The 12,800-nt window shown below is 46.7% G+C and overlaps 2 protein-coding genes across 11 annotated transcripts in view; both read left to right on the top strand.

The window, feature by feature from the left end:
• chek2 (checkpoint kinase 2) overlaps nt 1–758 on the top strand; it is a 14,094-nt gene extending 13,336 nt beyond the window's left edge. For all 3 annotated transcript variants that reach the window (XM_046034801.1, XM_046034799.1, XM_046034800.1), the window contains exon 14: nt 340–758. In XM_046034801.1, coding sequence (XP_045890757.1) covers nt 340–657 — 318 coding nt within the window. In that variant the 3' untranslated portion in view covers nt 658–758. The remainder of the gene's footprint in view (nt 1–339) is intronic.
• A 2,568-nt stretch (nt 759–3,326) lies between these two features.
• LOC123960208 overlaps nt 3,327–12,800 on the top strand; it is a 14,060-nt gene continuing 4,586 nt past the window's right edge. The window contains exons 1-8 of one of the 8 annotated variants that reach the window (XR_006822458.1): nt 3,327–3,600; nt 5,546–5,740; nt 6,066–6,210; nt 6,463–8,311; nt 8,478–8,641; nt 10,800–10,930; nt 11,046–11,176; nt 11,819–11,971. Coding sequence is in view for 3 of the 8 variants with exons in the window: in XM_046034853.1 (XP_045890809.1) it covers nt 10,884–10,930; nt 11,046–11,176; nt 11,819–11,971 (331 nt within the window). In the remaining 5 variants the exon portion in view is untranslated. Of the gene's footprint in view, nt 3,601–4,917; nt 5,029–5,545; nt 5,741–6,065; nt 8,312–8,477; nt 8,642–10,799; nt 10,931–11,045; nt 11,177–11,818; nt 11,972–12,800 lie in introns of all 8 variants that reach the window. The other 7 variants (XR_006822457.1, XR_006822460.1, XR_006822461.1 and 4 more) reach the window with 7 other exon arrangements.

The raw sequence follows: 12,800 nt of genomic DNA, 5'->3' as shown, positions 1-12,800 counted from the left end.
CATGTGGTGGACGGGACATTGGCGAGGGCACGTGGGCATAGGGCGCATGTGGTGGACGGGACATTGGCGAGGGCACGTGGGGGAGGGGAAATTGGCGAGGGCACGTGGGCATAGGGCGCATGTGGTGGACGGGACATTGGCGAGGGCACGTGGGGGAGGGGACATTGGCGAGGGCACGTGGGGGAGGGGACATTGGCGAGGGCACGTGGGCATAGGGCGCATGTGGTGGACGGGACATTGGCGAGGGCACGTGGGGGAGGGGACATTGGCGAGGGCACGTGGGCATAGGGCTAGTTGAGGGGTTAATAAAACACAAGCTGACTGTGTGATTGTGTTTAGGATCAAGAGATGTTGGAGAAGGCGCAAAGACTCATGTACCCTCCTGCTGATGCGCCTGATGCTCCTGCTGATGCACATGCTGCTCCTCCTCCTGCACCTCCTGCTGATGCACCCGCTGATGCACATGCTGATGTTCCTGCTGATGCTCCTGCTGCTCCTCCTGCTGATGCTCCTGCTGCTCCTCCTGCTGATGCTCCACCCCAGCCGGAGGCGGCGTCAGCTTCAGGAGGCCCCCGGAGGAAACGAAGACGAGATGGAGACAAAGAGGAGGAACATCCTGCCAAACGGAGCCAAGCCCCGCCCCGTGCCCCACTGTAAAGGACCAATCAGACTCAGCCATCCTCAGGTCATGTGCCTCAGCTACTTGTTCACTACTGGTACTGTAAATAATGTTTTCTAATAAAGTTTTTTGTATATTTTCCACTTGGTCCAGTTTTATTTTCCTCAAAGTTTTAAAATATAATTTAAAAATGTAAATGTAAAACCTTTAAAACTCCAAAGCAAATAAACATTAATCCTGATTCACTGACCGTTTAACACGTTCTTTATTTCTTTTCATTAAGACACTTTACCTTTGATAAACTGAGTAAAATTTATTTTTCATCTGTTTAAAATAAAACTTATATGAAGGCGACTGAAGGTCACATGACAACTGAACCATCTCCGTGACCACTCAATGAACAGGGAGTCATAAGAGTGCCATGAAAAAGACTAAGATAGGAGAAATATGCGAGAATAAAATTAAGTAAAGTATTTTTTCAGTCCCTTAAACTCAACAAAATTAATATCTTGATAGAAAGTGCTGATTCGTCTGTGATTCAAATGAATTAAATCAGACATTTTGTTATTGAGGAAAATCATGTCATGATAATTTTTGTTTTGTGTCCTAGTTTAGTGTCCAGCCAACAGATCTGGTTCATTTAAAGAGGTCATATTCTGCTTTTTGGCTTTTCCCCTCTCCTTTATTGAGTTTAGACCTTTTTTGTGCCTGTAACAGGTTTGCAAAGTGAAAAAGCCCAAAGTGAGTTCCCATCTCTCACAGAAAACTCTGCTCTGAACTGAAAACAGCTCGTTTGTAGTCCAGCTGCTTCCCTTTCATCCCTGTGACGTCACAGGGATAAAAGCTAAAGCGCCTCATATAACGCTCGTCGAGCGGCGACTCCGACACGCCCTCAGAAACGGCGAGCTGCAGCACACAGCTCTCCTCTCCCTTCCAAACACTAGCTACCCTCCAGGCAGTCAGTGGACATAAAGTTGTTCCTGTGATGTAGAGACAGAGCTCAGTTAAAACTTTATGGATACAGATTAATAACTCGCCGCTCTGAAACTCTCGCTCCAGTACAGCTGAACCCGAGCCGTTTACCGGCTTCTCGCCGACCCGCCCTTCTCTGCTTCTGATTGGCTAGTAGTCCTTAACTAGGAACTGAGCATGTGCAACTCCCAACAAAGATCATTTAGAGACAAGATGTATCACTCCATAGCTAAAACGAAACCTTCAACACAGGCTGAAAAGAGGAGCTGCAGCAATGTGCAGTAGGACAAACATATAACCATGTAAACCTGCTCTGGTACAACCTCTGAATAAGATGAGGAACCTGAACATGAGCAGAATATACGACCTCTTTAATGTCCGGCAGTCATAAAATTGGTTGTAAACGTGTGCAAGAGGAGAAACTTCTGTGAGCTGAGGTCACTGCATTTACTTTGTACCTGAAAACATATTTAATATTAATATACAACTTGATATGGTTTATATTTAGCACATTTTAACAACGCTGCGATGATACTGTTAACTGTGAGCATTTTGATCATCGTGTTTCATTCTGTTTCATCTCTAGTCAGGTGAATCCTGTCAGGCGTAGTGGAAAGGAAAGAGAGGAGGAAATGTAAAGATATGATGACGGATCCGCCGGGTTGTTATTCTGAACAATGTCACATAAAGATAAAACACAACAGTGGGAATCTGTTCTTCACAGTCTTTTATCTAACGGTGTGTTCTTTACAGCAGCAGGGGGAACACAGGACCTGAGAGATGGCAGCACGTCTCAAACAGAAACCACTACAGCACTCACCATGCTCCCAGATAAAAATATTTTAATGACATACTGACCTCCAAACTGATCAAACAGAACTCATGAACAGATCTTACTTTCCCCTGAGTCGATTATTTGTAATAAGAATGACGCTCCGGGAATGTTTCCACATTTTATTTGAGACTTTAGTTTGAATGTGGGAAACATTTTGTGATGCTCTCTCTGCCGTGTTGTTAAATCCATACGACAGGAAGCGGCTGATATCCTGCAGGTGGAAACACGTCATGCACGAGTGGTGTTAACACCTCCAGACTCTTTCCTGGGGTACCCAGACCTGACCCAGCTCCGAGTTTTGACAGCACCCTCAGGGAGACCTCTCGCCTTTAACGCCTTTAAATCCTGAGAGAAGGTCTGAAGGACCCGGCTCGGCTCACAGGACACAACGTGAGATCACAGAGATTCACAGTTCAGCCGTCACGTTAACAGACTTCCAGCTGATCGACCTTCTGACACGATCCATGAAGTCTGAGGAGCTCTGAAACCTCAAATATGAATTCTGTCAGATCCAGCAGCAGCAGATTAAATGAATTAACAAACACTGAACCCCACGCAGACTCTGTGAACAACAAAAACACATTTTCTCTGCTTGATAAAAAAAGTCTGTATATTTCTGAGTATAATGTCCCCGCTTCCTGATTTTCTTGTGATTATTCCTGTAACGGTTGAACTTTCTCCTCGCGTGTTTGATGTTTTCCTCATTTACTGTGAACTGAATCCTGTCAGTTTTTACAAGTTAAACGTTCAACAGGAAACTGACTTCCTGTCTCTTAAAGCTTAGTAAAAAGTTATTGTTTACATATTTGTTAAAACTGACAGGACAATATGAGACAGATAATCTGGCTCCTCCTCTCCCGGTCAGAAACAACCAATCAGAGCCAGGAGGAGTGTCTTAGCGGTGTCAATCACGCTCGTGTACGCGCTGCTCGCACCCGTCAAGCTCAAGATTGCCGGAGAAAAAACAATTTCTCGAGTGGCAGCTGCTCAGAAAACAAAGACGGGTAAACGGAAGAAGACCGATGAAGAAAAACTAGCTAAAAAGAAAGAATTAGACCGAAGCCCGAAATAAAACGAGGGTAAATCTCTGAGCGGCTTCTCAGAGGTGGAGGGAGCTACGGGTCCTGAAAGGATTCAAAACCGACGCAGAGCTAGCCACATTTCTGCCTCACAAGTAAGTATCCCTGCTTGATCAGTTAATTTTTTAATAACTACACAGCTAAGACAGCGATGGTTACAGGATCTCTGGTGAAAACGCAAATCTCATTTTACTCTGTAGCTTGTTGCTAACAGTTAGCTTGTTAGCTTGCAGCGATTAACTTCACCTGCTAACTCCTCCACCCTCAGTATCAGCAACACTGTTCCAATGCCTACATTTACTAACTAATTTATTTTTGTGCATCAGAATTAAATGCATGTGGACATGGTGAAGTTACTTTAATTGTGCGCTGTCCCTGTCAAAATAAAAATTAAAGCTGCAAGCTGCGTTGGGCGGGCTCTCGCACGTGTAGCGCGTCGGGGCGGACGCTGCATGAAGGTGTGATACGTCACTTCCTGTGTCCCCTTTGTGGCGCTACAAAGCACTTGGTGCTAATAATATAAGTTAATGTCGGCATGTACATGTGTTCAGGGCGGGACTCTCAGATGTGAGCACACCTAAGTTACAACAACTTCCTGTTTCATGGCGAATCATGGACGCCACGAAAACTCGCAAATAGCACAACTTTTCATCTTCAATGCCTTTAGAAGGCACAGCAGAAATTTGACGTCGATCCGACTAAATCCCTAGGAGGAGTTCGTTAAAGTACGAAGTGTGTAAATCATCCAAAAATGGCCGACTTCCTGTTGACTTTAGGCTATGGGTTCTTGAGGCTTTTTTGTGCGTCTTAATATTATAATTATGATACATGTTCCTCAGAAAATTTCGTACATGTAGGTTGAACGTGAACGAGGGGCTAATCTTTTCCAATTTTCTAGGTGGCGCTAGCGAGTCATTTTGCCACGCCCATGCGCGAAACCCATAAAATACGAATTTTTTCCTTTAGTCCTGCAAAGTTTGAGTTTTCGAGTATGTTTAGGTCCCCAAAATGGAGCTTACTTTGCAGAAAAAAGAAAAAAAATCCCTACAGTTTCAATAGGGACCTCGCACGGTTCGTGCTCGGGCCCTAATAAAATCTAATGCTCACAACATTAGCATTTGTAATCCGACTGTATTCATTAAAGTGTGTGCGAGTTCTTCTACCGAATATATATTGTTGCAGATGACTTTTCCTGTAGAAATATGGAGATTGTCGGCTCAGCAGCTGTGGCCACTCCCACTGTGTGAAATGATCCAGTGAGAATCATTCTGGCTTTGCGGAGCCCCGCTGGTCAAAGCTTCGTCTATAAGACGATAACCTCAGAGCCACATGTTAGGAGCAGACAGCTTAGTTACACTTGTTTATCATTTCAAAACAGGCTGACAAATGATGTATGGCGTGGTTTCTTGTAGATGTTCGGGTGGTGCTTTGGCTGTAAACGTCAACGCCAACCAAACGTCAGGTGACCACACATCCTATCGCTGCCCTTTCCAGTTGGCGACTCCGCCTCAGCAGTATTCATGGTGTGTTATTAGATGTTTGGTCTGACGGATTATAATGTGGGAGTCATTCTACAAACACAGGGACAACTGAAAATGAGATTTTCTACAGAGATGTGACGTTGGGGAGGGTCTGGGCTGCAGGGAAGTTGGTTTTGGAAACGAGGTAAGTGATATTTGTGTCGGGATGAATTCTGGGTTGGAACAGAACTACTGTAGCTCTGATGTTAATCTTGGCTGGAGGACAACAGGAAAGGATTCTTTATATAACGTAGACGTTTCTTCAGTATCGGCTCTGCAGTCAGGCTAAAAAATATTTCTGACATAAAATAGAAGTAATGTTCTTCTTCTGTAAGTTATTAAAGGTAGTGAGACTCAGTTCAGGCAGATAGCAATACTTTGTGTCTCTGCCACAGATTTCTCTTGTTAGTGTGTCACCGCTGGACAACATTCATGATGACCCTGAAGAACTCTGTGTAAGTAGTGTTTCTACATATTTAATCCATCCATCCAACCGAACATCTGTGTGGATGCTCTTCAGGCCGTCAGCATGGAGGACTCTGCATGACGCTCTAGACCAGAGTCCAGAGTGAGGATGACCTCACTGATCGTCCTGCAGCATCACTTATCACGTCTGTCTGAAACAACTCGCGGAGGATCTGTTGCTGCCAGTCCCAATGGGGCCCCTGGACCGTTCCAGACCGGGTCCAGAGGAACAGCTGTCATCGTGCAGTGGGTATGTTAATTTGTGTTTAATCCGTTGTAACTTCATTATTGTAAAAGTTAGAACGTAATGCTAAATGTGTGGAGCTCCCAGCCTACGTTCAAGTACGGGATGCGAGCTGGGGACTTCAGATATAATCCTGTCTGGAAACAACTAGGCCAAAGTTGCTCTTCAGGTTTCTGAATGTGGGAACAGTGGAGCGCTCAGCCTTCTGCAAAACACAGGACACATACTGTAACAGAGCAGAAGTAGTTTCCAGGCTGCAGTCAAAGGACCTTGTTGTAGTAGTTAGTGAGCAGTTTCACATGCATGTGAACGCAGCTGTTACTTTTTATAGCTGACGGGCGTACGGACAGACCTCCACCTGCACCATCATGGAGAACGACACCAAAGAAAACACTGACGAGCGAGAGACGCAGAGGAGTTCAGGGAAGTCTTTATCAGCACAGATATCTGCTCTCTTCAATACAGTCATACTAATAGTAAATGTCTGCTCGACCTCGAAGGAGCTCATCTGACAAACAGTATAATAAGTACATTTCTGTTGTGCTCTTTATTGGAAAGAGCCAGTCAAAGGAAAATCCCAGGATAGCGGAGTGCTGCACACTCTAGACATGAGGTTCCACAAACTCGCATGCAGGACGTGTTCTGATAAACAACTGACATCACAAGTGTCAAACTTGTATATTTTTTAATACAATATTTTTGTTTGTTCTGTCTTTGTGTTTATCCAGGCGGCCAGCAGAGGGCTTGTTTCTTTCTTCTGCAGTGGAACAAAGACGTCTGCACTCATTTCTGGTTCTGCTGCAGTGATACCGTTACTCAACATGCATGTGGGGCCAGTACAACAGCTTTGTGTAGAACTTGTTCATTACTGCAGGGGAAATGTACACTTATCTAATTCATACACATCTGCCAACAATATTGAAAAATTAAGGGTGACTAAAGTCAGTCACATCAGTACATTCAGTCTGAGGCGTAAACACATTTATTACTACAGAGATCAGACCTACAAGAAAGCTGAGAACTTGTTATAACATGAACCCTCTTACAGAAAAAAGTGCATTCAAACTTTTTACAAGTTACTTCAAACATGAGGGTGTCTAACTCTTGAAGAGAAGTGCTGCTTCTCCCACTGCAGGTAGCTACAGACATGACGCCAGCCAGGGAAAGCAAAGCGTAGCCGCACATGGTCACCTGCTGCATCGCCTGCAGCACTTACGATCGCTTCTCGCTGCCGGTGGACTCAAAGACCGACTGGAATGTTTGACCCTTGTAGAGGCCAAACTCCAGCAGGTCCCCTCTCACCGACAAAGAGCCCTCCAGCATCCGACGCTGCCGGCGTCATCTCCGGGAAGAGCCGAGGGTATCTTTGTTGGCGGTGAGGGGCGACTGTGCGAGGGGCCCACCTTCCCGCTCTACCTGGTGGGATGCAGGTCCAGCCGACGTCGTGGCTCAGCAGCCAGTTGAAGGTTTTCCCCGCGTACTTTCCAAACCGGAGCTCAGTCTCACTGAGCACCAGCTGCCAGCACGCGGGGTCTCCTCCGGCCTGAAGGACCCGAGCCTCAACCTCCTCTGACAGTCTCCGGCTTCTTCACCCGGGCTGTCCCTGGCTTCCTGCAGCCTCGAGCAGCAGGCGAAGGCTGGAGGGTGAGCGCTGTGGATGCTCCCTCATAATGGGATGATAATCCATGTCCTCAGACAAGAGGCGCATTTAAATCTGGCATAAAGCCGTTTTGATCTACAGAATAAGGGGAATGTTTGTAAACCAGGACCTCAGAATTTAAATTAAAATGTCAGTTTAATGAAGCCTTATTTCTGTTTTTACGTAGCAGAAAATCAAACTTCACAAAAAACAGTTGTCAGTTGGACTTTCTGGAAAACACTAGAATACTTGGCCTGTTTCAATCTGTACAAACACTCAAACTAGTTTTAAACATTTTTTTAATAGGCAGTTTTAACCGTGTACAAACATTAAAATATACTCACTTGTAACGGTAGGTTTAAGACGGTAACGTCTGTGTCTAGCAGAGAAATATTGTCTGAAACACGCTGCTGTTAAATGTCCTGTGGCAACTTTAGCAGATAATGTTACAGTCAAACGCAGTTAACCTTGTTTTTGGACGGGATCATCAGACACATTCTGCATTCCGGCACCCTGGAGTCCAGCACAGATCTGTTCCTGGACGTTACTCACAATGACAAACCTCCAGGGGAGACGGACCCAGGAAGACCGGACTGACCTGGACCACACAGACCCGAGGGCATTAGTTTGGCTGCTGTTGCTTGCTGGTGTAACGAATCATTGCAGAGTCTGAGGGATGGTGAGACCGGCCGGATTATTTCCAGGGCCATCGGTTCGATGACGAGATGACCGGGTCGGAGCGGGAGAGGCGGACCCCCTCTGCATTTTAATCCAGACATCTGCATCGATGAGCAACTGGTGCCGTTCAGGGGCAGATGTGTCAGATACTCCAGAAAGAATGACGACGACCTCGGCACAAAACACCGACAGCCAGACGTGAAACCTGCAGTCATCCCAGCGTACAACAAGTGGCGGGAGGTGTCGACGACCTCGACACGGTACGTGCCGCATTAATCACGCTGCTCTACAGGAAGCATTTATTCCTTCTGTATGTGCTCGACTGAAACAGGCTGCAGTGTCTCTGATTCAGATTTAGAATAGAAGAATGAATGTTGGTGTGTGACGGGGAAAAAGAGTTTCAGGCTAGTTATTTTTCCTTTGCAGGTTGGCAGCACTTCCAGCTGCAGGCGGAGAACCAGCCGTAGTTCTGTTTCAAAACCTCTGTTGGTCGGTTGTGTGGACCCCCGACACCCAAACTGGAAGCCTGGTGATGGCCATGAGAGCCACCAGCCGCCGCGGCCTTGGTGTCGGGTGCTCGCGTGGAACATGTGTGTACATCTTCCCCCCCCCCCACGCTCCAAATGGTCTTTGTTAAATTATGTTAATAAAATTGTTGTTGTTAAAAGTTTGTTAAACATTTTGTGTTTTATTTCTAGAGTACACTAATGTAACAGCCGGTGCTTTTAGACAGTAAATATATTTATTATAAAGGTCTACAGGAAGCTGAAACACGTCAGCTCCCCACCCCCGAGTAGGACGCCAGGCTTGTTGTTAGACAGCGGGTGAGGAACAAACTGCAGGAGGAAGAAGCAAGAAATAACTTAGTGGGAGCGCCGCAGTGACACCGACACAACTAGAGGTCTGCAAGCATGTCTGGTCCCCACGGGGCCCGACACGCCAGTCGATTCGGGCCGGGCTCGGCTTCGTTTAGCTTCTCTCCTTTCATTGTGCCCTTATCTGCGCACAGCACACGGACTTCCGTTGAAATATTGTGGTATTCACTGCTGTGCCGGAGCTACAGCTGGAGCGGCGTGCCGGAGCTACAGCTGGAGCGGCGCTCCAACACAACAGCTGGAGCGGCGCTCCAACACAACAGCTGGAGCGGCGCTCCAACACTACAGCTGGAGCGGCGCTCCAACACTACAGCTGGAGCGGCGCTCCAACACTACAGCTGGAGCGGCGCTCCAACACAAAGTCCGAGATTCGCTCCAGCCTAACAGAGTCCGTCTAATGGATTCACTTGTTTACTGCTGGATTTGGATATAATAAAAAGATAAGATTATTTTATTATTAAAAGATAATAATGGATTCTGATCGCCCTTTAAAACAGGCGCAGGTACACCATGCGTTTCATTACTTATTGGATGTAAATGAGTAATTATTTTCAGCGGATGGCGGATTTAACGAGCTCCGGCACCTAATAATTTACAAATGAAGCACTGGTTGTATTGATGATGATCTAAAGAGCCTGAGCAATAGGAACACAGGCCACAGCTGATCATGCAGAGCAGGGAGAAGCGCTCGCCAGAGACCGCCGGAAACTGATGTCGGGCTCGGGCTGGAAGAGTTTTGGGCCCCTGCAGGGCTCTACTGAACACCCGGCGGAGGAGATCTTGTAGGCGGGCAGCGTTCCCAGCAGCAGCCGGTTGTGTGTGTGTGTGTGTGTGTCTCTCTCTCTCTCTCTCTCTCTCTCTCTCTCTCTCTCTCTCTCTCTCTCTCTCTCTCTCTCTCTCTCTCTCTCTCTCTCTCTCTCTCTCTCGCCCGCCCTCAGGCCACGCAAAGGTTAGCAGTGCCACCTGGTGGCAAACACGGAAATCAGAAATTCCTTATTCAACTATTGGAAACGGTGACACACTAAAAAAAAAAAGTCTGTTGGAATTAAAGCTTCTTGTTTTGACGACGTTATAATGGGTTTGAACTTTCTTGTCCTTGGGGTCAGAGCGGCTGTAAATCAGCTTTAGCTTGTATTTTCTACTGTAAAAAAAAAAACACTCAAAATGACCATAACGTCAAATTTGATTTCCAGGACAAGTGACTGAAAGAGGTTGAAAAGCACTAACCTCATTTTGAAGGTGTGGCTTGAGGCTTTTTGCAGAGCGTGTTGGTGGGTAAAGTGTGGAAAGCTAGAAGCCTCTGCCAGCTGGCGGACACAAAGCTGTGAGAAATCAGTTGATATAAGAAATTCCTTGCAGTAAAGTTAAATTCGGACGTTATAAGAAGGATGTGAAGCTGGACTGAACAGCATGGGGGTGACGGGACGTTCTCTCTAAATGTTGACCTCGGTCACATGATGCTGACAGGACTGACTAGGGATGTCACAATTAAGACATGACTGTACTCGTTTCTCCAGGTTCCCACCGGGGATCCAGCACCTGGACAAGCTCAGCGACCGCTCGACTTGTCAAAGATAAACAGCAAGTCGTAGAGTTAGTTTCATATTTAACATTTGGCTGAAACATTTCTCACCCGAGAGACTGAAATAATGAATGAAATCAGCACAGTGCAGGCTGTAACTTCAACAACGCCTCTGAATATTCTGACATGAACCCGCCTCATCTGTCCTGCACGTCCTCTTTCACAGCTGGTTTTATTTAAAGGAGTGTTTGTTGAAGTGCATGATGGGATGTGATGTTTTTCTCCGTGGTTTCATATTGGGTATCGAGAATCGTAGAATTTCACTGTAATCCTTTTATTGATCTGCTTTAGGCCCGATCGATCCGCACTACAGATAACGTCCCGGACAGATGCAGCCGCTGATGGACAGGCGGGACACGTCCGGGTCTACGGGAGATGAAACAGATGTTGGAACTTGGATGTACATGTCTGAAACCCCGCAGGTAACTTGAGAAGGGTCAACTCATTCTCACTTTAAACTGAACCTGGGTTAGTTGATGTAAATGAGACCAGAGTCGTGTGTTGAAAGAGCAAAGTAACCCTGAGTCCTGTCTGCAGGCTCCACCAATCAGACGGCAGCGTTCGGGTGGAGGTCGGAGAGCGAGCGGTCGGCGTTCAGTCTCTGGTCATGTCGCCCTCTCGGCTGCTGCTCTGCTGTCTCGCTGCTCTGCCTGCCGTCTGTCTGAAAGGTAAGACTTCGCTTGTCTCCGCTTTATTTTGAAATCTGGGTTTTAATCCTCTGACGTCGATGAGAATCTGTCAGACATCTTAAAGTTCTGGTTTCTGTCAGAGGAGTTCTGAACAGTGACTGACTCTGACCTCTGTGATGTGGCGTTTACAGTTTACAGACCGCCTGTCCGTCTCCAGTGTTAAAATGGACCAGGTGTGTTTGCGGAGTCGTCCTGCAGTCTGACTGTAGCTCTGCGGCTTCATGGTGTTTATTTTTAATCTGCGACCTGCAGCAGTTCTCACTCTAAATGTTAATGGATTCATTGTTAGCATGAGCCGCTAACAGCTTCAGGCTGCAGAGCGTTGACCTCTGACCTTTGCAGACCTGCTTTCACACCATGTCTGAATTATATTTATTGTTTACTGCACATTTATTTATTTAAAGAGTTTCTCTCTGTTGCATGTAGTATATTAATGTTTTTCCATGGCTTCATAGGTATTTTCTGCATGTTTACAAACCAGGGGCCTTCGGGGCCCCTCGGAGTCTGGAGCATCTCAGCAGTTTCAGATCAGCGTTTTACCTTTACCAGCACACCTGGTCTTCACTTCAAATTAAAAGCTTGTTGGTGTCTGAAGTTCATAACTCTGTGTGTGTGTCTCAGGAGGCGGTCTCCAGTGTTTGGGTTGTAATGTAGGCGGTGGGCGTGGCCGGGGGCGGGGCTACGTGGAGCTGGGCTGCGGCCAACCAGAAACCATCAACTGCAGTCGAACAGAGAGAGGATTCAAACTGCGATTCTGCATCACGACGTACAGCAGTCAGTACCTGTCTGTCTGTTTACCTGTCTGTCTGTGTACCTGTCTGTCTGTCTGTTTACCTGTCTGTCTGTCTGTTTACCTGTCTGTCTGTCTGTTTACCTGTCTGTCTGTCTGTGTACCTGTCTGTCTGTTCGTGTGTCTGTCTGTCTGTTTACCTGTCTGTCTGTCTGTTCACCTGTCTGTCTGTCTGTTTACCTGTCTGTCTGTTTACCTGTCTGTCTGTTCGTGTGTCTGTCTGTCTGTCTGTTCACCTGTCTGTCTGTCTGTTTACCTGTCTGTCTGTTCGTGTGTCTGTCTGTCTGTTCACCTGTCTGTCTGTTCGTGTGTCTGTCTGTCTGTCTGTTCACCTGTCTGTCTGTTCGTGTGTCTGTCTGTCTGTCTGTTTACCTGTCTGTCTGTTCGTCTGTCTGTCTGTCTGTCTGTCTCTGTTCGTGTGTCTGTCTGTCTGTCTGTCTGTCTGTTCGTGTGTCTGTCTGTCTGTCTGTTCACCTGTCTGTCTGTTCGTGTGTCTGTCTGTCTGTCTGTTTACCTGTCTGTCTGTTCGTGTGTCTGTCTGTCTGTCTGTCTGTCTGTTCGTGTGTCTGTCTGTCTGTCTGTCTGTTCGTGTGTCTGTCTGTCTGTCTGTCTGTTCGTGTGTCTGTCTGTCTGTCTGTCTGTCTGTTCGTGTGTCTGTCTGTCTGTCTGTTCACCTGTCTGTCTATCTGTTTACCTGTCTGTCTGTTCGTGTGTCTGTCTGTCTGTCTGTCTGTTCACCTGTCTGTCTGTTCGTGTGTCTGTCTGTCTGTCTGTCTGTTCACCTGTCTGTCTGTTCGTGTGTCTGTCTGTCTG

This window comes from Micropterus dolomieu, linkage group LG21 (assembly GCF_021292245.1).
Source record: "Micropterus dolomieu isolate WLL.071019.BEF.003 ecotype Adirondacks linkage group LG21, ASM2129224v1, whole genome shotgun sequence".
Lineage (NCBI taxonomy): Eukaryota > Metazoa > Chordata > Actinopteri > Centrarchiformes > Centrarchidae > Micropterus > Micropterus dolomieu.
This window is presented reverse-complemented; position numbering and strand designations above follow the sequence as displayed.